Source organism: Cuculus canorus, chromosome 3 (genome assembly GCF_017976375.1).
Source record: "Cuculus canorus isolate bCucCan1 chromosome 3, bCucCan1.pri, whole genome shotgun sequence".
In the NCBI taxonomy this organism is placed as follows: Eukaryota; Metazoa; Chordata; class Aves; order Cuculiformes; family Cuculidae; genus Cuculus; species Cuculus canorus.
This window is the reverse complement of record NC_071403.1, coordinates 39,015,674-39,042,606: the sequence shown is the minus strand read 5'-3', so window position 1 is coordinate 39,042,606 and position 26,933 is coordinate 39,015,674. Positions and strand designations below refer to the sequence as shown.

The 26,933-nt window shown below is 41.3% G+C and overlaps 1 protein-coding gene across 3 annotated transcripts in view; it reads right to left on the bottom strand.

The window, feature by feature from the left end:
• The window catches only part of TPD52L1 (TPD52 like 1), a 56,620-nt gene extending 30,725 nt beyond the window's left edge, over positions 1-25,895 (bottom strand). The window contains exons 1-2 of one of the 3 annotated variants that reach the window (XM_054063647.1): positions 25,793-25,895; positions 6,671-6,786 (exon numbers count right to left, since the gene is read on the bottom strand). In XM_054063647.1, the coding sequence (XP_053919622.1) occupies positions 6,671-6,786; positions 25,793-25,811 (135 nt within the window). In that variant the 5' untranslated portion in view covers positions 25,812-25,895. Of the gene's footprint in view, positions 1-6,670; positions 6,787-24,341; positions 24,361-25,792 lie in introns of those variants that run through there. The other 2 variants (XM_054063648.1, XM_009557250.2) reach the window with 2 other exon arrangements.
• Between the last annotated feature and the right edge of the window lie 1,038 nt (positions 25,896-26,933).

The window sequence follows — 26,933 nt, the reverse complement described above, 5'->3', positions numbered from 1 at the left end:
TGCAGGATATGTAAAAACAAAGACCACCTAAAATATTACAATTCCCATGATTAGCTAACATGAGTAACACGTAAATCACACAAAGGTGAGAGCCCAGGAGAAAAATCCACAATTAAAGATGGATCTCTCCAAGATCTAGGACTGACTAGTAATACAGAAGGGCAGTGAAGTCCAGTACAGAAACGCAAAAAAGTATTTTTCCTTGGTTTGCCTTTTCTGATTATTTAAGAGCGAATTGTATGTTTAACAGGGTTGTACATCCTTTTAAGATGATGGTAAGCCTGAAATAAACAACCCTAGTAGTACTCCAACATATAACCTTTCTCATTTTTTCCAGCAGGCATTCACAAAACAGCTCATAAAAAAAGAAACCAGAAAGCACTTATTCTGTAAAGTGAAGCATTTTGGATAAAATGCTATTAATTAAAAAATATGTTGGTTGGTATTATCTATATTCTGAGATACACATAGTACTATGTAAAATGTGGAGGTGGAAAGATTCAGCTGTTGGTTGGAATAATACTGATGAATGGGTTGATCGGTGAGCTGAACAGTAAACTGAGTATTTATTATGCTTGTTTTAAAGATCAAAGCAGTAAACAATTAAAATATTAAGGAGCCCCAACAGAAAATACAAGCCAGCATAGCCAAATGTATACTGCTAAATTAGATTAAGCTTTCTTTTTGCCTATCATCCAAACGTGTAGTGTGCTGGCCTAGCTCACACAGCCCTCCTCACCAGGGGTTGCTGAACCAGGTAACAGCTATTACAGAAAAAACAAGGGCTATTTTTAAACCAATCTGTTCCTAGATCCAGTGCAGAGAGATGTGCAAGTACCTGGGTAGATATAGCACAGGGGACAGGAATAAGTGGCTGGAGATGGAGCAGAGAGGAAGGCAGTGATCAATTAAAGCGGCACATGCAGCCTGGCCATCGAGGTCACTGATATATACCACCGGTACAAATCACTACTGAAGAGAAGGCAGGCGTGGCTATTTGTGAGTGAGAACTACCTGAGGGAGAAGCTTTGTCAGGTATTGTTTAAAGAAATAAAGAAATAAAATAGGAATCACACAACCAACACCAGCAGTGCGATAACAGGCTGACAACAACTTGAAAAGGAGCTGGACATGACAGCAGAACCAGCAGAGAAACTGAGGCCACAGTTCCCAGACAGGGAGGTGCTGGAGCTAGTGCTGTCCCAAGGAACTCCCCCTGGCCCCTGCGAGTCGGTATGTCTGCCTTGGGTTGCATGACAACTCAGCCCCGCACAGCTGTGTCACTCACCAGTGCACAGCACAGCACCTCCTGGTCATGCTGCCAAACCCAGCCAGGAGACACGGAGTTGAAAATAATAGAGGAAAAGAGTTTGAAAGAGCATGGCCACAAAACCTCCCACGTTGTGGAGCCATGGTTTGGAAATACTGTAGATTCGCAGAGCAGGCCCACGCACTTCACTACCACAGGTACCACGGTGGCAGCCAGACTGCAGCATGCATCTGCCTGCCTGTGCTAGAACTGAACATCAACACTCTGCACAGCTACTTCCTGTAAGAAATGCTGGAAAACGTGTAACGGGAAAAATGTTATAAGGAAGGACCAGTTATATCACTGATAGGAAGAGCAACTACAAGGTGTTGAAAGAAGTTCACTTTGCAAGGAAGAATCATAGAATCATAGAATCACTAGGTTGGAAAGGACCCACTGGTTCATCGAGTCCAACCATTCCTAACACTCCCTAAACCATACCTCTAAGCACCTCACCCACCCGTCCCTTAACACCTCCAGGGAAGGTGACTCAACCACCTCCCTGGGCAGCCTGTTCCAGTGCCGAATGATCCTTTCCATGAAAACTTTTTTCCTGATGTCCAGCCTGAACCTCCCCTGGCGGAGCTTCAGGCCATTCCCTCTTGTCCTGCCCCTGTCACTTGGGAGAAGAGGCCAGCTCCCTCCTCTCCACAACCTCCTTTCAGGTAGTTGTAGAGAGCAAAAAGGTCCTTCCTCAGCCTCCTCTTCTCCAGCCTAAACAACCCCAGCTCTCTCAGCCGCTCCTCGTAAGACTTGTTCTTCAGTCCCCTCACCAGCTTCATTGCTCTTCTCTGGACACGCTCCAGAGCCTCAACACCCTTCTTGTGGTGAGGGGCCCAGAACTGAACACAGTATTCAAGGTGCAGTCTCACCAGTGCTGAGTACAGAGGGAGAATCACCTCCCTGGACCTGCTGGTCACGCCGTTTCTGATACAAGCCAAGGTACCGTTGGCCTTCTTGGCCACCTGGGCACACTGCTGGCTCATGTTCAGTTGGCTGTCAACCAACACCCCCAGGTCCTTCTCCTCTAGGCAGCTTTCTAGCCAGACTTCTCCTAGTCTGGAGCACTGCATAGGGTTGTTGTGCCCCAGGTGCAGGACCCGGCATTTGGCCTTGTTAAATCTCATGCCAGCCCAGTGGTCCAGCCTGTTCAGACCCCTTTGCAGAGCCTCTCTACCCTCCATCAGACCCACACTTCCACCCAGATTAGTGTCATCCACAAGAAAATAATCTTTTCCTTCATTTCATTGGCTTTCTTCAAAAAACCCACAAAATTACATCTCCCTATCTCCAATCACACAATCCTATTTAAGTCAGAAAAAAGAAAATTACAGCAAACACACAGAAAAACTGTCTCTCAGTGAAGCAACACCAAGACACCCTTAAATATTGATTAGTTATTGTATTTAGTAAACCAGTGATTGTTATTTAATTGTTACTCCTTTTCAAAATTGCTGAGTATTATAACATGTATACTAAACTGCATAAAATATTTGTAAGGAAAAATGAGTACCTTATGATAGGAGCCTTTTAAAGAAAGTAGTTGTAACTGTGAACAGAATAACACAGCACAAAAACACCTAGGCACTTCACCTCTGCACCAAATCATATAGTTCAATTTTTATACTTACAGGCTGCATACCTGTTGATTTATACAGTTTAACTCAGGTGAACAGCACCCAGAGATATCAGGGACACTCAAAATTAGCCTTACGTTTGCAGAAAACGGTCCTCACATCTTTCCTCAAAGTGGGAATAAACATGCAGTAACACATAGAGGTGGACTCAGAACCTGTACATCAGCTAGAAGGCTTGTACATCAAAACAGATAGGTTCTTTTGTGAAGGTACGGGAGGTGGAAGACAGCAAGGAGTAATTTGCTTCTTTGATGAGTGTAATGGAAGGACAACAGACAGCAGTGAGCTAGAAAAGCTCAAAACCTCAGCTCCCATCACGAATTAAGAGTCATTGTACCATGCTTCACACACCGAGGGAGGAAGGGGGAAAAAAAAGTCTGTTCTGCTAACAAGCTTCTGGCCTTATGTAAAATTCCAGGCTACAATTTTCTGCTATTATTGTCAGACTGACCTCTGTTAATTTAAATGACATTAAGTTCCTGTTAGAGTTACTCATTTTACTTGCAATCATAGAATCATAGAATGGTTTGAGTTGGAAGGGACTTTAAAGATTATCTAATTCCAACTCTGCTGCCATGGGCAGGGACTAGAAAGTTGTTGAATACCTTAGCGTTCTCCTCATCTGTTGGTAAGAGGTCACCATTTTCACCTATCAGCAGGGATACGCTTTCTTTAAGCTTCCTTTTCGGGTTCACAAACCTGTAGAAGCCCTTCTTGTTAGTCTTTACTTCCCTTGCCAAGTTCAGCTCCAGCTGTGCCTTGGCCTTCCTGACCCCATCCTACACAACTGGGCAGTGCCCCTGTACTCTTCCCAGGTTCCCTGTCCCTGCCTGCACTGCCTGTGCAGTTCCCTCTTGCTCTTCAGTTTGACCAGCAGGTCTCGACTCAGCCACGCTGGTCTCTTCCCTTCCCTGCCTGATTTCCTATATCTGAGGACTGAGCGCTCTTGCGCTTTATGGAAAGCATCCTTAAATATTTGCCAGCTCTGTTCTACTCCCTTGTTCCTGAGGACCATATCCCAGGAGGTCCTACTGACTAATTCCTTGGAGAGCTGTAAGTCTGCTTTCCTGAAATTTAGGGTGCTGATTATGCGCCTCACCTGTCCCATATCCCTCAGGACCTTGAACTCCACCAGCGCATGATCACTGCAGCCCAGGCTGCCTCCAATCTTGACACCACTGATGAGCTCACTTGTATTGGTGATCATCAGGTCAAGTACTGCACTCCCTTGGGTGGGGATGTCTATTAGCCAGGTTAAGAAATTATCTTCTATGCACTCTATGAGTCTCCTGGATTGTCTACAGCTTCCCATGCTATAGATATTCCAAGGCTCAATTAGAGTCAAAGCTCTACTGTGTTAGCTAGACTACAAATGCAACAACAGAGCTAGTCCATGCTCTGAAAAGCTTCTAGTACAAAGAGACTTCTAGCAGGGAAGTAAGAAAAGAAGATATTAAAAAAACCTATTGGAAAACCAGTAGGTCTAGTTCCCCTTAATGCTGGGGAGGAATCAGGAAGAGGAAGACCACAGCAGCTATGTACACAACATAGAGATGAAACACATTTTGTTTGTTTAAATACATGCATAACAGGTGCTCACAACAGTCCCCCATTATATCAATGATTAAGTGATTGCAGCATTAAGGAAGATTTGAACTTTTCAGAACAATAAGAAGAAAGGTGCGTGTTACTACAGACTCAAACAGGTATTAACTAACACATAAGGACATGGAAGAAAACAAAACAAAACTACCACTGGTGGAGCAGAGGGTGCTTGAAAGTAAAGACTATGAGCTTTTCAAAAGGAAACATTAGCCAATTCCCACAGAGGCTGCTTTCTGAAGGAGTCTGTCTTGTGCGTTTTTCAGTCTGCGTGCCAGTAAAATCCTGTGAGCAATTCAGAAAATAATTTCTAGGTGAGCCAAGATCATAATACTCGAAAGGCAATTTCTCACTTGTGTGCTGGTACATGAATTAAAGCATTTCTACCACAAGCCACTGGAAGTCTCTGCTCCCACAGGAATCAGCAAGCAGGAAAGATGCCCAGAAGCCCTTGAGATTAATTCTCTTGAGAGAGGCATATAATTCTCAGATGCTTGCAGGAAGTTCTTTTTTTTAGTTCCTTGTTTCTATCTTAAGTCCCTTTCACCAGAAAAGAAAGTCACAGAATGGCTGAGGTTGATAGGGATCTCTGGAGATCATCTAGTCCAACATCCCTGCCCAAGGAAAGCCACAGAGCCAGTTGCCCAGGTCTGTGCCTGGAGAGCTTTTGAATAGCTCCAAGAATGGAGACTCCACAGCCTATCTGTGCAACCTGCTCAGTCACACTCACAGTAAAAACTAGTTTCCTGATGTTCAAAAGGAACCTCCTATATTTCAGTGTGTGACCGTTGCCTCTGGTCCTGATGTAAAGCCAATAATGAACACCCCAACTCCTATCCCATCACTATATGATGAGCAGAATATGTAAAGTTTCAGCTTTCTTCTTATTTACAGATGTAGCAGGATCAGCAAAGTAGTAAAAACTAACTGGAAACTTGGAAACACAAAGCTTGATAAAACATTAAACGAAAAACAATCCTTTGCATTTTGTTTCATTAGAAAATTTTAAATCAGCATTGAAGTTAAATGAATTGACAGTCATTAAGAATGTGACTTCTTAGAGTATTTAATATCATAACTTAATTTAAAACTTTCTGTTGTATGAAAGAGAGGTTTTGATGTCTGCAAAAATCTGTCTTCTGGATGTGCCCATTCTGTGTGTACTAGGTACAAATGATTCACAGAGCACTATGGAACTATTGCAAAGGGAAGCTTTTTCCTTAGCAAGTTTACACTTGCAGGGTATAAGCTCACAGTCCCAAATTTTGGCTTTCTTACTGTTAAAATGGGTTGTTATTTTATTCTTATTATATCAAGTTTCAAACTTACTGTTTCAAAAATTCATTACCTCAATTAAGGCAAAAAAACCTTCCACTCTCATGTTTAAAATAACTCTTATTTTTTCCCATTCCCTCATCTTCCATTTTGCCATTTCACTTCTGTTTCTGTGATATTCAGCATCAATAGTTAAAACTGAAACCACCCTCCCACTGTACACCAGATCTAGACAATCTCTTTGATCTTTGTAATAAAAAGACCATACAATTCACACCTTTTTCCTCCCATCTCCTTGTTATTAGGTATTATTTTTAAACTCTTCATGATGTCACGACATTTCCTGAAGTTCTTTAATTAAGCAAGCAACAAATGGAAACCAAAAAGTATAACCCACTCCAAATGTATCAGTGCCAATGGAAACAAAAATGTGGTGAAATTACTTTGCTTATCATCAGGAGTTTCTTCTGTAACAGCCATTAGCAGCTTTTCCTTTGAGCATCACACAAAGAATCTTTTCTATCAGGTGTCACAACCACTATAACAACAATAACATAGATCAAAGAAGAAAAGCTTTCTTTCTTTATAATGGAAGGTTTATAAATAAAGACACATTTTGACAAAAATGGTAAGGTATATTAACTTTCTCTCTACAATCATTAAGTAGAAGATATTTAATCTTAAAAAAAAAATCTACAGAAATTAATTGCTTCGTATTATTGTAGCCTAGAATCATTTTACTAGAAAGGAAGAGCAAGCCTTTATGACGTGTGCTTCATCCTACATTAATATCTTCTAGTTTAAGGAAGCAGAAACAGTAGCACTCACAGAAATTCAAATTTATTACCTTGGCTAGCTCAATCTTTAACTCTTCTTTTTCCTCTTCAGAAATCATATTGGTGAAATCAACATCAGTGACCACGTCTTCATCTGCTTCATGCAAAGACTGGGTTTCCAACAAGCCTTAAAGTAAAGAGTTAAAAGGTTAAGAAAACCATTATCATTTTTTTTCAGTTATGATATTGACCTCCCACCCACTAGGACCAAAAAAAACCCCAACCAAACAAACAGCCTTTTCATGCTAAAGGTCATTTGTTTTCTGCTCCTCTTCGCTTCTGAAAAGGTATTAGAATTATCAGATGGTAATGTCTGCACAGAAGCAATTTAATACGTGAAAGCACCACTCATTCCCAGAATCACCTTGGACACCACTAGTCCCTAACAAGGCATTTCCTTGCTTCTAACAATACAGAAGAAAAAAAGGAAAAAAGAAAAAAAGAAAGCTGGTTAATGTAGATCACTGATGTGAACAATGGCAAAGTATATTACTGAGCCAAATGCACTTCAAAAGTAGCTTTGAATGCAGCAATTTGAGAACCTTACAGATGCACACAGTTTGCAGAAGAAGATGCCCTACCTACTGCTTGTATTTTCTAAATGATAGGAAGAAGCATACCTTGACTGCTCAACCTAAACCCATGTAGGGTGAACAACTATACTGGACTTCCAGTTACTTTCTTCTTCTGCTTGTCCAAGACCAGGATCAACATTATATGACAACCAAGATGAGCGCACATATAAATGTTTGTGAGACCTGGGCCTCCCTGGTATAATATATACAAAGGAAACAAAACATATCGTATCCCCCAATCATTCAGTAAAAAGAAGAATGGTTGCTAGGGTTCCAGCCATTATTAGCCTCTCATTCTTTATTGTCTGCAAAGAAAAAAAAAGCACAAAAGAAGATAACAGAAAACATTCTTGATCCTTTGGAACTTGATTTAAAGTTCTCAATCTGTTTCTGTTTTGGAAGGAAATTCTCCTCTGGGCTCCACCTGGGACAGCATTGTTACCTGTACCTCAGTTCCTTAGTTGGGTAATCAGCCATCTCAGCCGACTCCTGACATCTGTATACTGCTTAATACAGAAGAGAACAATTTCCTTCCTAGGTACTCAGAGGCCTGTATACTCTATTACACAGAAATTAGAACGTAACTTTAAGTTTTGGCAGTAGGGAACAGAGGTTACAAGCAGCAAGTCTGGAGTATTCAACAACTTGAAACTGAGTACTTCATATTTTTATGCAGAAAACAAAACCCCTTCCAGCTTCCTGTCATTTCTTCAACCTAAAGTCCCCCAGTGTACCCGGATTTTCTCCTATTTAACAGAACAGAACTGATTTGATTCATACCATCAATTTCACTGTAGAGTACAATGTGGTGAACTCAGCCTTATTCATTACAACCTCCCCTGAGTGGGAAGACAAAGAGCAGCAATAAAGGTGCGGAACCCCTGCCTGGCACCACATGCAAGAACAGAGCACCACCCTTAAGTGCAAAACCTTTTAAAAAACATGAAAGCATATAGAAGGCAGTGGTACCTTAGCTATTACCCAAAAAGTAGCTTGCCAGAAAAACCTAGATTGCCAAAGTCACAACAAAAGAAAAGTACATTTATTCAGTAGGACTACTCCTAAAACACCTTTATTAACGCCCCTTCTTTTTTAAACATTAACTGTTGTTTGATATTTGTTTGAGGACTAATAGTGTTGCTATGGGAATAGGGCTAAACTTAGTCCCCATGATCTTGAAAGCAGTCTCTTTTTTCATGGATAGAGGAGCAGCAGTACGGGCCAGCTCTTGGAAACACCACGAAGAATCTCAAGGGCAACAAAGTTAAGGTATAAAACCCTTAAGGAAAGCCTTGGGGTATATAAGAGATGAGGCCATCTTGGAGCAAACGATACTTGAGCTAAAAAAAAAGGCAGATCTGTGCTCAAAACTAGTTTGGGATTGGCTAGGTAAAGAGGCCAGAATTCCTGGACAATAGTAAGAAATGGAAGTCAACACGAGCCAAAAATCACCAAAGACAGCAGAGTAACACTTCACTAGACCAAATAGTCAAGATCAAACTTCAAGACCAAACTGATATTACAATTCATTCCAAAATAGCACATGCATGTCAGTCTTATGCATGACCCTCTGCAATGTCATCTAGTGCCAGTCTCAATTCTCATTTCTTGCTTCTCATCTAAGTCCTCTAAAATCTAGTCTGATCCTTCAGTCTCCACTGTCTTCCTCAAACAACTCCAGAAGCCTCCCTAATGCTCACTGTCCCTCCACAAAGGCTCGCTTCAATCGCTTCACAGTTTCAGTCTGAACATCTCTCCCCCATACTGTGGGTCAGCCTTCTTTCAGCCACTCTCGGTTCTGAAACTTTCTCACAGGAGGCCTGTCGAGAGCAACCTACTCTCTCACTCTTCCCTCAGCATTCTCAGTCTCTGCCTTTCCTTCATTTTTCCAGCCACCTCTAGTAGCTTTCAGTCTTGGGACTTCACTTTCTGCTGCCATTTTACCCTACTGAAGCATCCTCTCACCACTCATGATTGACGACTTCAGTCCTCGGACAAGTCTATAAGCATAGGTAGGATGCTTCAGTTCTAGTGCAAGGGCATATGAACTTCTTACTCTCTTTTCCCCACTTGAGTAACACAAATTCATTTACCGAATTGGACCTCAAAAGGTCTCTTCACCAGTGTCTGAGGCTACCCTCAGACCACTAATATGCCTGTCTTAGCCTTCAGCTAAGCAAAGGGAGGAATAAAAAAATCGAGAACATTTAGAAGAAAATAGGCTTCCTGAGGCAGAAGAGATCTCAACTCTTTCCATCTATTGAGAATAAAAACATAAAACTCGGTCCCTGTAATTGATATCCTAGGGAATCTAACATCCATAATTTCAAGAAATTGCACAGCAAAGTATGCGGGCAAGGTTCCAAAGATTTTGTTCTTGTCAGTGCTTTGGGGTTTGGTTTGGGTTTTGGGGGTGGGAGGTTTGTTTGGGGTTTTTTTTTGTAATTTACATGCCTGTCCAACTTGCCCTCTAATCATCACTGGGTTCTGTATTATATTTCAAACAGATAGAGGTCTCTTAAAAGGAGTTTAATGAAAACAACCAGTTGGTAGAGAAGGTTTAATGTGGTTTCACAGACACAGAGAATGCTAGATGAGCTCATCCTTAAACAAAGTATGAGAGAAACCAAATATGGAAAAAAGGTCATTCATAAAATCTGTTTTACAACAACAGAAAAGAATGTCCAAGTTTGTTCTTCTGGCTACTACAGCATCCATGCCACCAAAGCACACCTTCTGTGGGGTTCATACAGTACCCTATCCAAGAGGAGTTTGGCATAGCCACAATAAGAACTATAGCATTAACTTGATTCAAGGAAGTCAGCCACCCACAAAAAAACACAGGATATTGGACTATCAATATTTTCCTACTCGTAAGATAACTTGTTAATTTTGCAGTTTCCAAGGAGAACAGGAGCCCTGCAGCAAAATTCACACCGATACATATAAGAATTACTGATTATTTTGGCAGAAAACCAGCTCCTATTGCTAGTATTGCTGACCCCAAAATATGCTGCCATCTTCTACCTTGTGCAGGAAGCACAGACTCCTCTCAGCCTTTCCTGCAGAGTCCTTTCAAGGAGGCTGCCTGGGAAATACACCTTTCAGACATTAGTTATAGATGCACGAAGCACAAAGGCATAATAGAATACATGGCCTCAGTGGGATTGTTGATACGTCCTGAATTAACCACATGAATAATTCTTTTGAGAATCAAGGAACAAGGTAGGATCCTACTTAGTGTGTTTCATCTAGCTAACATTTCATTAAATGCACTTAGTTGAACAGTTCACGAAAACACACACAAGGATGAGTCGATTCAGCTAAATGTTAGAGATAAGTCCTAAAACCTAAGTATTTTTCTATACTATATAGAAAAGTGCCAGTTTTACACTTTTAAAACCCAGGATTTTAATTATGTACACTCAAATCCAACAATTACGTATTTCACCCTGGAAGAAAGAAATCAGCAATGCAGACATTCATCTGTATGCATACACAAACATTCAGTTTATACATACAGTTGCTGTAGCTGAGCACCTAATACAGCTCTTCTTAGTTTCACACTTCTTCCTTTGGAGGGTAGAAAGAACTTAACCAGTTTCCAATTAATTTGGAACTAAGTATCTCTACATGGTATATATCCATATAGATAACTATATATGTACACATAGTAATAATTTATCTATAGTTACATAAATAATCTGTAACTTTTCACAGGAACTAAAATACAGAATGGCAATTTTGATCATACATCCAAGGCAAGTCTCTCTTGAAGCACTGATATAAGAAAGCTTTTACAGCACACCTCGATCCCCATTTACTGATCTCTTGGCAAACCCCATCTTTTCCTTTAAATTTAAGCTATCTTAATTAATAGTATTCCAATGACCATTAGCTGTTTATTAAAATAAGCTTGTGGCGAATTTATGAATCTGGTCAGGTAACTCTTCAAGGCTCTGCTTTCCCAAAAACTTACTTAAAGTACATGGAAGCTGTATAATTAATTAAAATCATTCTTTCTCCTAATTTACAGGATTAGGGAAAATATTTAATACCTATTAAATCTCAGTCAAGGCTCCTTCTGACAAAATATAGGGAGCATAAAATTTCAAAGTAAAACATTTCCCAATGGCTGTTAGTTTTACATATGAAGTAACAAATACATGCCTGGTCAAAATCATTAGCGCCCAAATTACCAACTGGTTTTATGTGCAGGAAACTAAAACAGTTTTACCTACATACTCACAAAAGAAAAGACGCTAAAAGAACCCACTCTGCTAGGATTCCTACCCTTGATTTAAGTTTAACTGACTTTACTGCAAGTTGTCTGATACTCCCCAGACCAATACATAATGATGCTTTAATCCTGCTAAATGGAAGTCAAGTTCAGCATAGTCAACAGCATCCCTAAAGCAGCAACAATAAGCAGTGGTTACAATTAGGACTTTCGAAATAGAGCACAATAAAGGTCAGCATCCACCTGCTCCAATTCTACAGTTACATCAGTACAAACTCATTCTCTCCTAGTTAGCCATGCCAAGTTACACAGCTTATCAGCTCAGGCATGATGATAATATAACATACTGCTCTGGAGCCTTGAGCTGGAACTTCTGCTTTGGATCACAGGTATACCACTTGCTCAGAGCTTGTGGGTATCTGCTCTGTACTACACTGCAAACACAGCAAAACATTCCTTGCAATTACTGCTTTCTCTCTCTAGATACTGTCATCTCACACACTTAAAACAAGAGTCTCCAGACTAAGGGGAGTGCTGTGAGTCCCTGATGATGACAGGGCCATTCTGTACAGGTAGGTTTCCAAGGAGCAGCCTAGCACCCTCCAGTGCACTTTAAGGAAAGACACAAGCCCACCTATAAGTACTGCTCTCATACGGTCTCAAACTCCTGGGCATGCATTTTTCTTTCCTCCCCAGCTACATAACCTGGTAATATGCATGCAATTTGTCTGGGAGAGACAGTATTTTTGCCTAAAGATGCACAGGTATTAGTTTTGAGCCACAGAAGATTTGGTCACTCTGGGAAGGGAGTTGTACATGTAGCAGAGATGTTTTCAAGATTAAAATATTCAGTAGCAGAGAAAGGAACAAAAAAAAAAAAGGGAAGAAATAAAGAAAAGGTCAGTATGAGGTTCCAAATTATCCTCTTCTTGACTAGTATGCACATGCTTCTTCATGGAGGAGTCACATTCAAGCTGCATTCCCTGCTCCTCCTACCCATTTTTCCCATGAATACTGAATATCACGCCTTGTTTCTAGCTGCAGTCAAAATTGGAATTGTTGTTATTAAAATTGTTCAGATGCACAGCTGCTATAATTTCAGAATTATACTGATATCCAAATGTAGAATCAGGAATTGACTTTCCACATGTTTAGAATAGCAATTTAGTTGTTGGGTGGATGAACAGCTTCTGCTTCACTTTGTAGTATAGGTATTGCAAACTTCCCAGAATCAATTAGAAGTTTCATCCAATAGATCCCCAGCTATCACAAGAACCCATTGCATTGGTGATGTCCTGGATCTCTTGTGTTCTTTACTAACGGCACAATATTTAAGGCCCTAACCTCCACGTATTCATCCAAAGTACAGGTTTTCCAAGTTTCACTCCAGCAGGCCATCAACAGTTAAGACATGAAGATAGAGTCCACACACCAGCACTTAACTAGTGTCTATTTTCTTCTCTTCCTGTATCTTATCCAGATTAAGTCAATCCTGTTACTTCTGAACGTAATTTCAGGTGCTGTGCCTGGTGCCCTGCAATTCTTTTTGACTGAAAAATCACACATGAGGCATTCAACAGAGCAGAAGCTGTCTTAGAATCTATTCCATGAAGTCCTCATCTCTCATTCTCCATGATCAGCTGAGGAGTCCTCATTGCCTGTTCTCTCCTTTCCACTTCCCTCATTATCTCTTCCAGACAGCTGCTCTTCTTGTGACTTAAGGTTGCTGTAACAGACAAGATCTGAAGGTCCCTATGGTCTCATACAACTTTATATTCTGACAAATTACACTAAGTATATACTCACGTGTAATTCATTTGTCCTCTGCAAACAGCAGGAAAATTGTTTTATTTAACAATTTAGTGTTAATATCTTCACCAATGACATAGATGACGGGATTGAGTGCATCCTCAGCAAGTTTACGTATGACACCAGGCTGAATGGTGAGGTTGACAACCCTGAGGGACAGGATGCCTTGACAGGGAACTTGACAAGCTGGAGAAGCGGGCTTGTGAAAATTTCACGAGGTTCAACAAGACAGAGTGCAAAGTCCTTCACCTACCTAGGTCGGGGCAACCCTCAGTATTGATATAGTCTGGGGGACGAAGAGATTGAGAGAAGCCCTGTGGAGAAGGTCCTGACAGATGAGAAAGTGGACATCAGCTGGCAATGAGTGCTCACAGACCAGAAGGCCAACTGTATCCTGGGCTGCATCAAAAGAAGCATTGCCAGCAGGTTGGGTGAGGTGATTTTGCCTCTCTACTCTGCCCCGGTGACCACATCTGGATTACTGTGTCCAGCTCTGGAGCCCTCAGCACAGGAAAGACAGGGATCTGTTGGAGTGGACCCAGAGGAAGGCCACAAAAATGAGGCCCGCAACACCTCCTCTATTAAGAGGCTGAAAGAGTTGAAGTTGTTCAGCTTGGAGAAGACAAGACTCAAAGGAGACCTTATGTGTGGCCTTTCAGTATTTAAAGGGGGCCTACAAGAAAGATGGGGGGAAACTTTTTAGTATGGCCTGTAGCAATAGGACAAGGGATAATGGTTTTAAACCAAAAAAGGAGAAATTTAGACTAGATATTAGGAAGTATTTTTTATCGCTGAGGGTGGTGAAACACTGGAATGAGTTGCCCAGAGAGGTGGTAGATGTCCCATCCTTGGAAATGTTCAGGGTCCTAGGGCTCTGAGCAACCTGAGCTAGTTGAAGATGGCCCCGCTCACAGCAGGGAGGTTGTACTAGATGACCTTCATGGTCCCTTCTAACTCAAATCATTCTATGATTCTATGAAAAGGTGGACTAAGGATTGCCTGGACATACATTACTTTAAAAGAAAAAAATACTCCCATAAAGTATGGCAAAGCATATAGTAGGTATAAATCAGTGCAAAGAGCTATTTGGCTTTTACTTTAAATAAAGTTTTAGTACTTATTGCTACATATATAAAATATGCAAGAAACATTACAAGTATGGGATTATCAGTAATTACGAACTACAAGTCATAGAGAAGAATGCCACCCAAAACTATTGAGCAGAAATCCTTTTGTATTTGCATATTTATACAGAAGAAGTAGGAGGCAGATAGCTGGGGAGAACACATTTAATGTGATCTTCTGAAAGATTCATACAACAAGATAATGCAACAATCGTTCAAGGAGTTACAGTTTACTGAAACAATTCACGGCCATTTTTGAGCCAAAGTCCATGTCATTTGAGGCTAAGACTAATGACCCAAATTCTATGGTTTTCTCTTAAATCTGATTTAATGCAAGAAACTGTTACGGCATTGATCTGTACCTATGCACGTTTGCTACTAGAATTGTAAGGATAAGAAATTAAATAAGACACTTTGAAACTACAAGATGTAGAAATATTCCACAAAATTTAAGTTAACCAAACAATACAATGATAAAATCCAAGACAGATCTTTAGATTCATTCAGCTATCTGAAGATTAACTGGATGTAGGTGTTTTAAATAGTGCGTTTTATGTAGTTTCCCCATATTAACCTCAGGTCCATGTTCTAGAGTATTATGTATCATCCTAATTCTTGTATGTTAACCACACTAAAAAAACCAAACAAACAACCAAAACAAAACAAATCAAAAACACCCAGTCCAAAAAAACCCCACACTGTTAGCAGTAATGTCTGCTTAGTTAACCATAGTGACAGCAAAATTAAAGGCAAGAACACCAAATTTCTGATTATGTACAATTTCTGACATTCATTTCAGGTAAATCTACAGATGAACCTTCATTTTAACAAAACAGTTAAAAATTTAAGCCCTTTTACTGTTCTATATTTTTGTTTCCCAATCAATTAAAAATAGCCTATCTACCTCGTTATCAAGTATTCCTATCAAATAGTGAGAAAACATAATTACATAACCCTTCTAGTAAGCCAAACGATGTTATAGCTTCTTTTGCCACGTCACTATAGTGTAGCTGAAAGCCTACCAAGGCATGCAGAAGAACTATTTCTTATAAAATTGGAAAATACTTAATTGCAATTTAGATTTGTAAACAAGTCTTCAAAGCAATTAAATGGTAAGTAGAACAAAGGAACTGTCCAGACACTGCATTAGTGTCTTTGATCTTCTTTATAATGTAATCTTAATGCCAGATACAGAGATTAAGGGGGTACAGGGCAGGGGAGGGGTCTAGAAGCATGTACAGTAAATAACTAAACTGATCAGAAAAACTACTAAAAATTGTGAGGATTTCCAGTACCATGTTTTCCACTCTGAAGTTATGGGATGATCTAAATAGGAAAATATGCTTTCATTCAATCCACATAGAACACAAACTACTTGAAGGAAGATCTTCCCTTCTGTGTTTGGTTCTGTGGACAAGTCTGAACTGCTCAAGCCTAGCAATTAACATACTGCCAGCCTTTCTCCTAGAGGACTTAGGATAGAAGGGATGTTAATTCTGAAGCTATGATTGGAAGAAGAGGCTGGGTTCATCTTGAGGAAAGAACTCAAGGCACACATGTCATGTAGTCAAAATTGTAAACATTAAACAAAACTATAGGTTCTACTTCCTGCGACCATGGGGGCTCAATCTTCCATTTTCTCTGAGTATGTTCCTTGGAAGAGAGATATGGATGGGCAAGTGCCTTCACTTCTTTGCTCTACTGAGCTTTGTGTTGGGGGTGGTGTCGAGGAAAGCAAAAGGGAGTATAGCTTTGGGTTGTTCAAGAGCTCTAGGACGTAGTCCACCACCTCAGAATAAGCGTCTCCAGTTGTCCTGGAGCAGTTCATCATAGACCTTACTAAGGCTTTCCATTTCATCTCTTAACCCCTGCAAAACCAGGCACTAATAAATCTATCCATAGCTATGAGACAGATTTGCAGGTTTCCAAACCGAGGAACACTTCTATTTGAAGCTCCTGGATAAACAGACAGTTTTAATGTGCTAATTCTTTTCTCTGTTTTGGTGAAATAAAAAGAAATTAATCATACATTGAGGATCTCTCTATGTTATTTTCCCCCCAGAAGCCATTGACATAGCTACCAATCTATGCTAGTGAACAGAGACAATCTACACACAAATAACTGGGAGAAAACAGACTCCACAGCTTGACCACTGCATCAAGAAGTCATACACATTGGTAACGAGTTTAATAATCATCCCAAAGAAAGAAGTGCAATGGATATAAATAAGAGTAGCAATCATGGTAAAATATATATATATATATATGTATATCACTTACTAAAAGCAGGTACCAAGCTTCAACCTGAGAACTGATCTTTCAAACAAAATAATTATCTGAAACTGCCAGAAATGCAAGGCATGATCTTATTAATTTTATCCCATAGCTAGCTCTCTTTGTACAAAATAATAATCCTGCTGGACTGGGGAAGACAAGGGTGTCATTGCATTCTAAGCTGTAGCTATGGAAATACAAAGCAATTGTTGTGAAATGTAACTAGTTTAAAGACAGCAGATGCTTCTTTCTATTATGTCAATACTGAAAGTAATGACAGTATTGTACCACTCACTGTGCATTCTATTGATCATTCTGCACAACCTTCTGTGAGGCCAAGCGTAAGAAAAAGATGCCACAAGTGGAAGGATTTTCATGTCTTTTTCTTTCTTTAGGCAAAACAACAAAAAAAAAAAAGATTAAAAAGATGAAGTCACGATGGAATAATAGAGAATGAGAAAGTGGATGGCACTGAGTCACAAAAGAGACTTGTTCTTTACAAAAATAAGGTACTCTAGAAACTGTAACAGTCTGCATAAAACAAATGAAGGAATAGAGCATATATCATCTGACTAGAGAAAGAGAAACGTAGGGGAAGATAAGAGCTATGACATGGAAATACTGGCAGTCAGAGGTGGAAGTTGTCAGTCACATTTCTTAAACCCACCGTTTCATACTAAAAATACAAGAAAGTACATTTTTCTAATCTCAGAATAGACAGGCACCTTGGGTCCCATCCTCAGCAGGTAGAAGTGACTGTAATCCCATCAATTGTATAATTAAGCTCACATACTTGCTTCACTGAATCAAAATCACAAAAACTTAACAGCAGGATTTAATAACCTTTCTTTCCTATGAAAGGATCAGTTTATTGTACTTTTTAAAGCCAGTGCAAAAGAATATCACTAGATAGCAATCTAATTGCAGTATAATTAACTCACAAGCCTCCTCAATTAAGAAAGTATCTGTCCCGCAAGGTGATAAAAATATATTTTTAATTAAAACAAATTCTTTGAGTAGCTATAATTAGTATCATTTAGATCAGAAAACACATAACTACCAAGATCTTTATAAGTCTAATTTAAAAATGAGCAAAACCCTAATACAGCCAGCAGTTTCCACATCCCCCCATCCAGCTACACCAACATGTAAGGCCGATGTGTCACTTGTGATCCTGTAAAATTACTAGGGAAAATACACAATTATAACTGGGTACACAACAGATTCTTTATTTTCTTCAGGCTCAAATTCATTATTCCCATTGCTTTAATACAGATTAAATGCCTCAGCATTGTTACATTCATTAAAACACACATCTAGGAATGCTGAGAGAAAAGGGACAAATTATCCTCTCCTACATCTTCTCAATCTCCCACATTGGGAGAGTAAAGATTACAGTTTTTAAGGACCAGGACTGACTTTTTGCATACTGCTTGGCACAAAACATCCATAGTCTGCACCTAAGCTTTGTATCCTGCATTATAATTATAAATTAACAACAATAAATCACTCACTAAGTTAGGATAAAGGCACTGTCCCAGAGCTGTTCTTAAATGTTTATGTTAGACTGTGTAAGAACTCAGGGCCACCAAGAAGAGGCAGTGAATCCAGTTTCTCAGAGCCTGCACACAGAATCATAGAATCACTAGGTTGGAAAGGACCCACTGGATCACCGAGTCCAACCGTTCCTAACAATCCCTAAACCATACCCCTCAGCACCTCACCCACTCATCCCTTAAACACCTCGAGGGAAGGTGACTCAACCACCGCCTGGGCAGCCTGTTGACCATCCCATGACCTCCCCCTCTCTTCCTCCATTTTTTTAAGCATCACTTGGTTCAGTTTGCAATACCCCTTAACCCCTTCATCATTAAGACTAGCTACTTCATTCCAGTGCATTTTTGCTTTCCTAAAGTGGGCTATCTCACAGTGTAGGCCTTCTCCAGGGTTCCTTAAACAAACTTGACCTACACTTAGATGTGTCTACCTGCAACACAATTGCATTTCCATTTAAAATAAATAAAAATAAAGCTCATTTATATGAATGATATTTGAAAAGAACCTGGTTTACCAGAGATTAAGGCCATGTATTCCTTCACCTGTTCAACTCCAAGTTTTTTTTTGTTTTCCTTCTTTTTTTTTTTTTTTTAACCAGCACCCTGAACTGTGAAACGAGGTATTTATTATTCTGCTCTTAATGTTAAGTTCCATGTTAAGGCCTTCAGAATTTTTGGCATTGTTAATTTTGTGGCTTTGCCCACTCAGTGTTCTGTACCATGCCATTACAAAGAAATGTGTTTGCTTAGTGAGGCTGTGGGTGGAGACATCTGGGGTTTAGGGCCCTGGATATTGGTGAAGTTCCCATAGAAACAGGTTTCTCGGCCTTTCCTTCTGTTGCGTAGGGTTTGAAGACAAGAGGCATGCCTCTGCAGTCCACCTCAGTTACACAAATGACCATGCTGCAAGAGCGGAGGCTATTCATCAGACCAGGAGACAGAGACTGGCCCTTCCAGCCACACTGTAGAGTCTCTGTCTTTGAGATCCCAGATTTACCCTCAAATATCAGCCAAAATAGCAGCCATCACAGACAGTGTGGGTTTCTCCTTCTTGAAGACCAACAGGGAAGATAAGCCCTGTAACAAAGAGGGTCAGCTTCTCCGACAGCCACTTTGGACATGGGTAATAGCAGGCCATCTCTTAAGAGAACGAAGGGGTTTAGCTCAGCACATGGCATTAGCTGTTACCTCCTCAAGGTTGCATTAAATCGCAGTCAGTGGTGAGAACATCACTCAAACCTGTACCAAACCTGTACTCAAACCTCTCCATATAGATCCTGCAGTCTGTTATCATGACTACTGTAAGTTCAATACCCTAAGAAGGTCTAGAAAGAAGACATGAGAGGGTCCTTATCTTCTCTTCGCTCTTCTACTACCTTATTTAAGATTTCCAAGGATGTTGTTGCAAGATGGACATAAAACAATGCACTTGTGCAAAATACACCAGTATTCCAATGCTTGCATCTCTGCTAATACATTCCATTCATGTCTTCATTTCTACTCAACTTAATTGTTAAGATCTTATTCTTTCTTACTTTTCCTCATCTTGGAGTCCCATGTGCAGCACACAACTGTGACTAGAACACTGCTGCTCCTCTTTCAGGACGTGGCCATGCTCCGTATTTCTGTGCAGACCTGGATACAATTAATTGAGCAGCCTTCTAATTCTGGATCTAGGTCTAAATCCATTTCCTGAGTTTTTTTATTGTCTTTGAACCACTCATGAATGGGTACAAACTCTTTCCACTGCATACTCTCCTGTATTCCTTGTGCTTAATGCAGACTTCATCATTTGCTTCATATATTGCTCCAATATCTATGATTCTCTATTTTCTGAAGCAATTTAAAGCTACAAGGGAAGACTTTTTTTCCCTCTACCTGTAGTATTTCACTTCCAGTTTCCTGACAACACCTGTTATTTAACACTGCAAAGACCTTATTTAAATCTTAAAAACCACATTGTCATTCAGTTTATAAGAATGACGTCATTCAGCAGCCTTTTTTAAAAAAACCAAAAAACTGACAGGCTGTTCAAGTAATTGTTCCTTCTTCACCATCACCTTTTCCTCGCTTTCAAAGCTTCTGCACCATTTAACCCACAACATGACTGAAGGATTTACCCTCACAAGACCACATGGCTTCACTGGTTCTTCAGTATTCTCATGTGCACATAACAGTGTGCAGCACTGGTAAATAGTTTAATTACATGGCAAACATCATTCTCCCTGATTATGATTTTGATTCCTTCCTCCCACAATAATAAGTTAATAGCTGCCATCTGCCTATTAAAATACTTTGAGCAGAAGTTAATCTTCTGTTCCTGGCATAACTGCCCCTCTAACTCTGTAATGCATGTATCTCTTACTTGCCTCTAAGGAAAACCTTGGTGTGTTCAAATGCAACTATCACTGATCACTTTTTAATGAAAATTTAACATGCACCAACACAGCAGAGAAGGAACATAAAGCATCTGAGGCTTTCTAAACACATTTGTTTCAAACACTTCTCTAAAAATCTGTAAGCATCTTCTGGAGCAACCTATCTGAGATCTACTCAGTAGAGGTAAGAACATTTAATTAAAGCATGAGACAGAAAGAGCAATTAGGTAAGGACCTAAAATGCCTGAGTCAACATCAGCATGACAATTTATTACTATATCCACCTAAAGCACATTGAAACCAATTATTCCAAGAGAATTATGCAAAAGTATTTTAAAATGTTAAATGGTTATAAGCAACCTTTTAGTAACCACAAATCTGTACCACCTTAGTTCCACCCAGGTGGCAAGGCAGCTTCCTGGTGAGGAAAGTGGTAAAAGAGAACACCTGTACTAACCTGTAGTGGTGTGGGTGTTGGTCTCTTCTTCCAAGTAACAGGGAATGGGATGAGAGGAAATGGCCTGAAGTTGTGTGTGGGAGGTTTAGACTGGATATTAGGAAAAACTACTTCACTGAAAGGGCTGTCAAGCATAGGAACATGCTGCCCAGGGAAGCTGTTGAGTCGCCATCCCTGGAAGCCTTCAAAAGACATGTGGATGTGGTGCTTAGGCACATGGTTTAGTGGTGAAGTTGGCAGTGCTAGGTTTATGGTTGGATTCAATGATCTTAAAGGTCTTTTCTAACCCTTCTCCAAATCCCACCCTATTTCTATTCTCAGTTCTCATGTGTAGCATGAAACCACTCCAATTTTCTCAGTTTCAGCAAACTGAATTTCGTCCTGTGACAAATGTCATAAAGATGAAACCAGTACAGGCTCAAAAGGGTAAAAGAGAAGCACTGAATTTGATTTCAGACACTTATGTGTTTAAAATCTTATATTTAAGATAAATCTTAATTTAAGATTATTAAGATATTTAAGATAAATCTTAATTAATCTCATGCATATATTTTCCCTCCTTTTAGTATAAAAAGAATGAAAGAGCAATTATCTCAAATATTTAACAAGAGGCTCAGAGCTTAAGAATCCTACTATAAATTAAAATCCTACCATTTTCACTTAACCTCATCTTCATGTGGTCTTATTAGCATAGCAGCTGAGACTTCCACCATGCAGTCAAATATGCAGGTTATCACAGGCTGGTTCAATTACCCCAATATCCCCATGACCCTTTGTAAAGTCCTCTCTTCAGCTTTCTATAGCAGGGCATTGGTGAGTTCCAGAGGGCAGGAAGGAAACAGCACAAACCCCTCGTTAACAAGAGTGAATCTTGAAGCCTCAGAAGTGTATATGACCAGGCACTCTCCTTGCAAAGATAGGTCAGAAACGTAAATGCACTTCTCACTACGGAAGGAGCTAGCAGTTTCTGCTGGACAAGAAAGCCAAGGTTCCTATTGCCTCATCCTTCCCATTTTCTCATGTCTATCATCAACACTGGGCAACCTGTATGCTGATGGTCTTACCTGAGCAGAGGCATTTTCTTCTCATAGAACAATTACACTAAATCAGCCCCAAGTCAACAGTTATACTCGGTCCTTAGAGAAAAGGTGAACACAAAACAAAACAGTCAGTACTCCTTGGTACCAACCTCAAACATGAGCCACTAACCCAAAACACGAGGCAAGGGAAGATGCTGACCTCTCCAGCGAGACTGTGCTCTGGTGCAAGCCGCACCACTGCTAGTGCAGTGAAGGAACATCTCTCTGTATTCCTTATCCCTACCCGCCCACTGTGAGTCTGACTCTCTATCCAGATGCTGATCTATATAAGAAATCACGAGCCACTAGTGAGGAGAAAGAATGGTGACCAAGCTGCCAATACTTTGCTTTGTCATCTTGTGCACCATACCACAGGTAACAAGACCTCCTCACCATTGTCTCCCACCATGGGAGATCTCAGACCACCTGACTGTGAGAGATGTCAGGTGCCACTGTGACAGGGAGAGGGCTGCTGGGCTAGCCACTTCTAATCATTTTCTTCTGATCATAAGCTTCAGCCAAACGGCACATGCTCAGATGCTGTCTCTCTGTTCTGTAACCTCATGCCAGACCAACTGACCCAAGGATCACAGATAGAGCATGTCTAGTAGACCATCTCACCTACTTAGCATGAATGCTGCAAGACATATTCAATATAGCTTAACTATGATAGTAATTCGATTTCAGTCCATGAACTCCCTCTGCTCTTTAGGATAAATATCAGAGCACTTAACTTGCACAGTCTTTGGGGCATGGACAGATGTTGTATTGTTCCTTGAACCCCACAGAAACTCCAGATGTTAGCTATCACCTTTACACAGTACCTTGGCAGTTACATGTAATAATACAACTGTGGGCAACAAAAAGTGTTAAGATTTATAAGATTGATTCATGCTATGTAAAAACTATTTTCCTACTCTAAAGAAATCTACATTTTACACTGGCACGTGTGCATTTCTTGAACAAGAAATTGATCTGCTCTGGCACAGCTTCCCTTCAGGACAATATAAAATGGCACAAACAACACAATCATGTAGAAAAATCCTTCTGAAGAAAATCTTTAAACTGTTAAGTGTAAGAAATTCAACAGTGCTTTCAAATTTATAGCTTTTACTTTGTCTTTTCAATTGGAATGCAATCCCCCAGCAGAGCACGCTGGAACAAACCATTTAGGATTCATTTCTCTATGGGCATCTAAAGGTTCTGTAGAAGCAATTCATAAACTCATTAAAATGCATACACATTTCTCCTGCTGCTTAAGCAGATACTTGAAGTGGCTTGTTTTTTTTTTTTTTTTCCAAACAAATTGCTACTGTTTTGTTAGAACCTCCTATAACTGCGCTTTGCAAATTGCATAGTGGCATTGAAAAATTCAGATTTTTGGCCAGTGCTTACATGTACTTAATTGAATTGAACTGCATAGATGAATTCTTTGAATTTTTTTTGCCAGTATGGCTCCATAACTTCAGGAACAAGCCCTGAATTAAGCACAGAAAGAAAGAGGGACATTTTGGAACAAAGGTTTGCTAGCATGCAAATACCTACCATGAAAATCTTAGCTAGCACTGCCAGCATACCAAAGAAAGACTTTAAGTAAGGGGAGGCTTTTCTGAGAAACTGTAGAAATAAAACACACAGGTGATAAATAGAAGAAAAAAAGTGACTTAAGAACTGGGTATAGCCTTGAAAAGTCCCATATTTGTCTTCCTGTCAACTAAGTTTAAGATTACAGAAAAAAACAAGCTCCTGCATAACATGCAAAAAATGAAGGGCTAAGAATCTCTAATTCTATAAAATTAAGCAAAACAAAATGCCTTTATATTCTTTCACTAACCAATAGATATTCACCCAGAAAAAGAATTTATTAAAGACCTGTGGCATTAACACAGTTGCTGACCAAAACATGCATTAGCAAAACACATTTATTGGCTTGAATTTTTAACACATACTAAGAACATATTTACTCATCTTACTCAGGAAAGTAAAAAATTCACTTACAACTGTGCGACTGTCTGTCTAATCAGAGTCAGATACAGTTTTCCATCAGTTCTACAATACAAGAAATTATCAAATCCTTTAAGATATGAAGTTCCTGTTTAAAGAACAGGAGCTCCCACTGTAGTATCTGTACAGATATATTGAGTAAAATTGGTTCAAATAACAGATTTATGCTGTGAACTTAATACTGACCTTTAAAAACCCCGAGAACTGAGTAACAGATATACTTATTTTGCCAAATAGCTTCAGCCATGTATCCATTAGGACAGCATACACACCATGCATTTGCTGGAAAAACTTTCTCCTTCAGAAGCATCATGAACTCGAATTTCCCACTGCATCCCTTTACACACAGCTGTATTTGCAATCAGCATTTGCCTCTTTTATGTTTATTTGTTTAGTACAGTTTTTAGCTACTCTGGAAGGCTATTTTGTCAGTTAATTTCAATAAACATTTGCCTTCCCCTTACTGCATCTCCCTACATCTGAGATGACATAAAACAGTTTCTAAATGTTCGGCTTTCGCAAAAACTCTCCGTTCCTGGAAATGTTCAACAAGGGTGTAGACACGGCACTTTGCAAGACAGTTTATTAGGTATGATGGTGTTAGGCTGACAGTTGGACTTGATATTAGAGGTCTTTTCCAACCTTAATGATTCTATGATTCTAAATATTTCTACCACCTGCTTAGTAGTGCTAATTTACAGACACGTGTGGCAAAGTCAGAAGGTTCTTCAGAAAACAGAAGCAAGAATATAAAGGTGAATAAGATCTCTGTGTGCTAAATACCTTGGGTTCACCCATCATCTACCCCTTGCCACGAAAACTTTCTTCTGTTCTTGGGAAGCCAATTCGCCCAGAGACAGACGAATAGCTAACTTAATCGTAACTGTTGCAAGAGAAAAAGGACGTGTCCACTTTAAATCGGAGATAGCCGTGTTTCCAAACCCGCAGGAGTCCCTTTGCACACCCAGCGCCGCTCTCGGGAGAGCCCTGCTGGCAGCCCGGTCCCTCTCCCGGCTCTGCGGGGCATCCAAGCAGGACACGCATCTTACCAGGAGCTGCTGAGGGAACTGGGGTGGTGAAGCCTGGAGGAAAGGAGGCTGAGGGGAGACCTTATCGCTGTCTAAGAAAGGAGGTTGTAGTGGAGGGTGTTGGGCTCTTCTCCCAAGTGACAGGCGATGGGATAAGAGGGAATGGCCTCAAGCTGTGCTAGTTCAGATTGGACATCAGGAAAAATTACTTCTCTGAAAGGGCTGTGGGGCACAGGCACAGCTGCCCAGGGAGGGGCTGGGTCACCATCCCTGGAGGGATTTAAAGGACGGGGCATGAGGTGCTCGGGGATGTGGTTTCGTATGGGACAGGTACGTCTGGACCCGATGATCTCAAAGGTCTTTTCCAACCCAGCGATCCCAGGACGCCCCGCACAAAACTCCTTCGAACAACCCAGGCGCCCCCACACCCTCCCCGAGGTTAACCGAGCGCAGATCCAGCCCCGCGGCCGTGGAACGCGCGACGCCGGCCCCGGGCAGCGGAACGGGACGGAGCCCGGGGCCGCCCCGCCAGCGGGGAGATCCCCGCAGCGGCTCCCCGGGGAGAGGAAAGGACAGGACCCCGCGGTGCTCCCTCCGGACGAGACTCACCCTGTGCCTGCGGCTCCATGGCGGGGGGGGGGGGGCTCTGCCGCAGCCGCCCCACGCGGACCCGCGTCGTCGCCGCCGCCGCCGCTCAACCCAGTGCCGCGGGGGGCGGGCGGGGAGGGCGGCGCCACCTGCCGGCCAGGAGAGGGCAGCGCGGGCGCCGCGCACCTGGGGACGGGGCGGGGGGACTTGGAGGTGGGGGTAAAAAGCCAAGAGGAGCCCCTGGGGCAGAGCGCAGCCTCCTGGCGTTGGGACGGGTGCAGAGGGGGCTACGAGGGTGATCAGACGGCTTGGAGGACCTCCCAGACAGGGACAGGCTGAGAGAGTTGGGGTTGTTCAGTCTGGAGAAGAGAAGGCTCCGGGAAGACCTTATAGTGACCTTCCAGTACCTGAAGGGGCTACAGGAAAGCTGGGGAGGGGCTGCTTTTAAATGTTTGTAGTCATAGGACTGGGGGCAATGGGTATAAACTGGAGAGAGGCAGATTTAGAGTAGACATAAGGAGGAATTTCTTCACCATGAGGGTGGTGAGGTACTGGCACAGGTTGCCTAGGGAAGCTGTGGATGCCCCATTCCTGGAGGTGTTCAAGGCCAGGTTGGATAGGGCCTTGGGCAGCCTGATCTAGCGGAAGGTGTCCCTGCCCATGGCAGGGGCGATTGGAACTGGATGATCTTTAAGGTCCCTTCCAAACGAAGCTATTCTATGATTCTGTGGTCCTATGTTCTGCTGCGCTGATGCCCTCGGGCAGACAGGCTCTTCCTGGGGTGGGCTGAGAATTATAGAATCACCAGGTTGGAAAAGACCTCTTGGATCATCAAGTGCAACCATTCCTTTCTGCCGCTAAACCATGTCCCTGAGCAGCTCTTCTACCTGTCCTTTAAACACCTCCAGGGACGGTGACTCCATCACCTCCTTGGGCAGCCTGTGCCAGTGTCTGATGACCCCTTCTGTGAAAATTTTTTTCCTGATATCCAGTCTGAAGACTCTTGCTTCAGAGGGAGCCCTCCTGCAGTGCCACAGGACACCGAGCCTGCAAGGGGGGTGAGAAAGGGCAGTGCCTCTTCAGTGCCTTTCCCCTGCCCACTGACATCAGATATGAAAATCTAATGATAAATTCATGGAATGTTTTCCATGGGGTTGGAAGA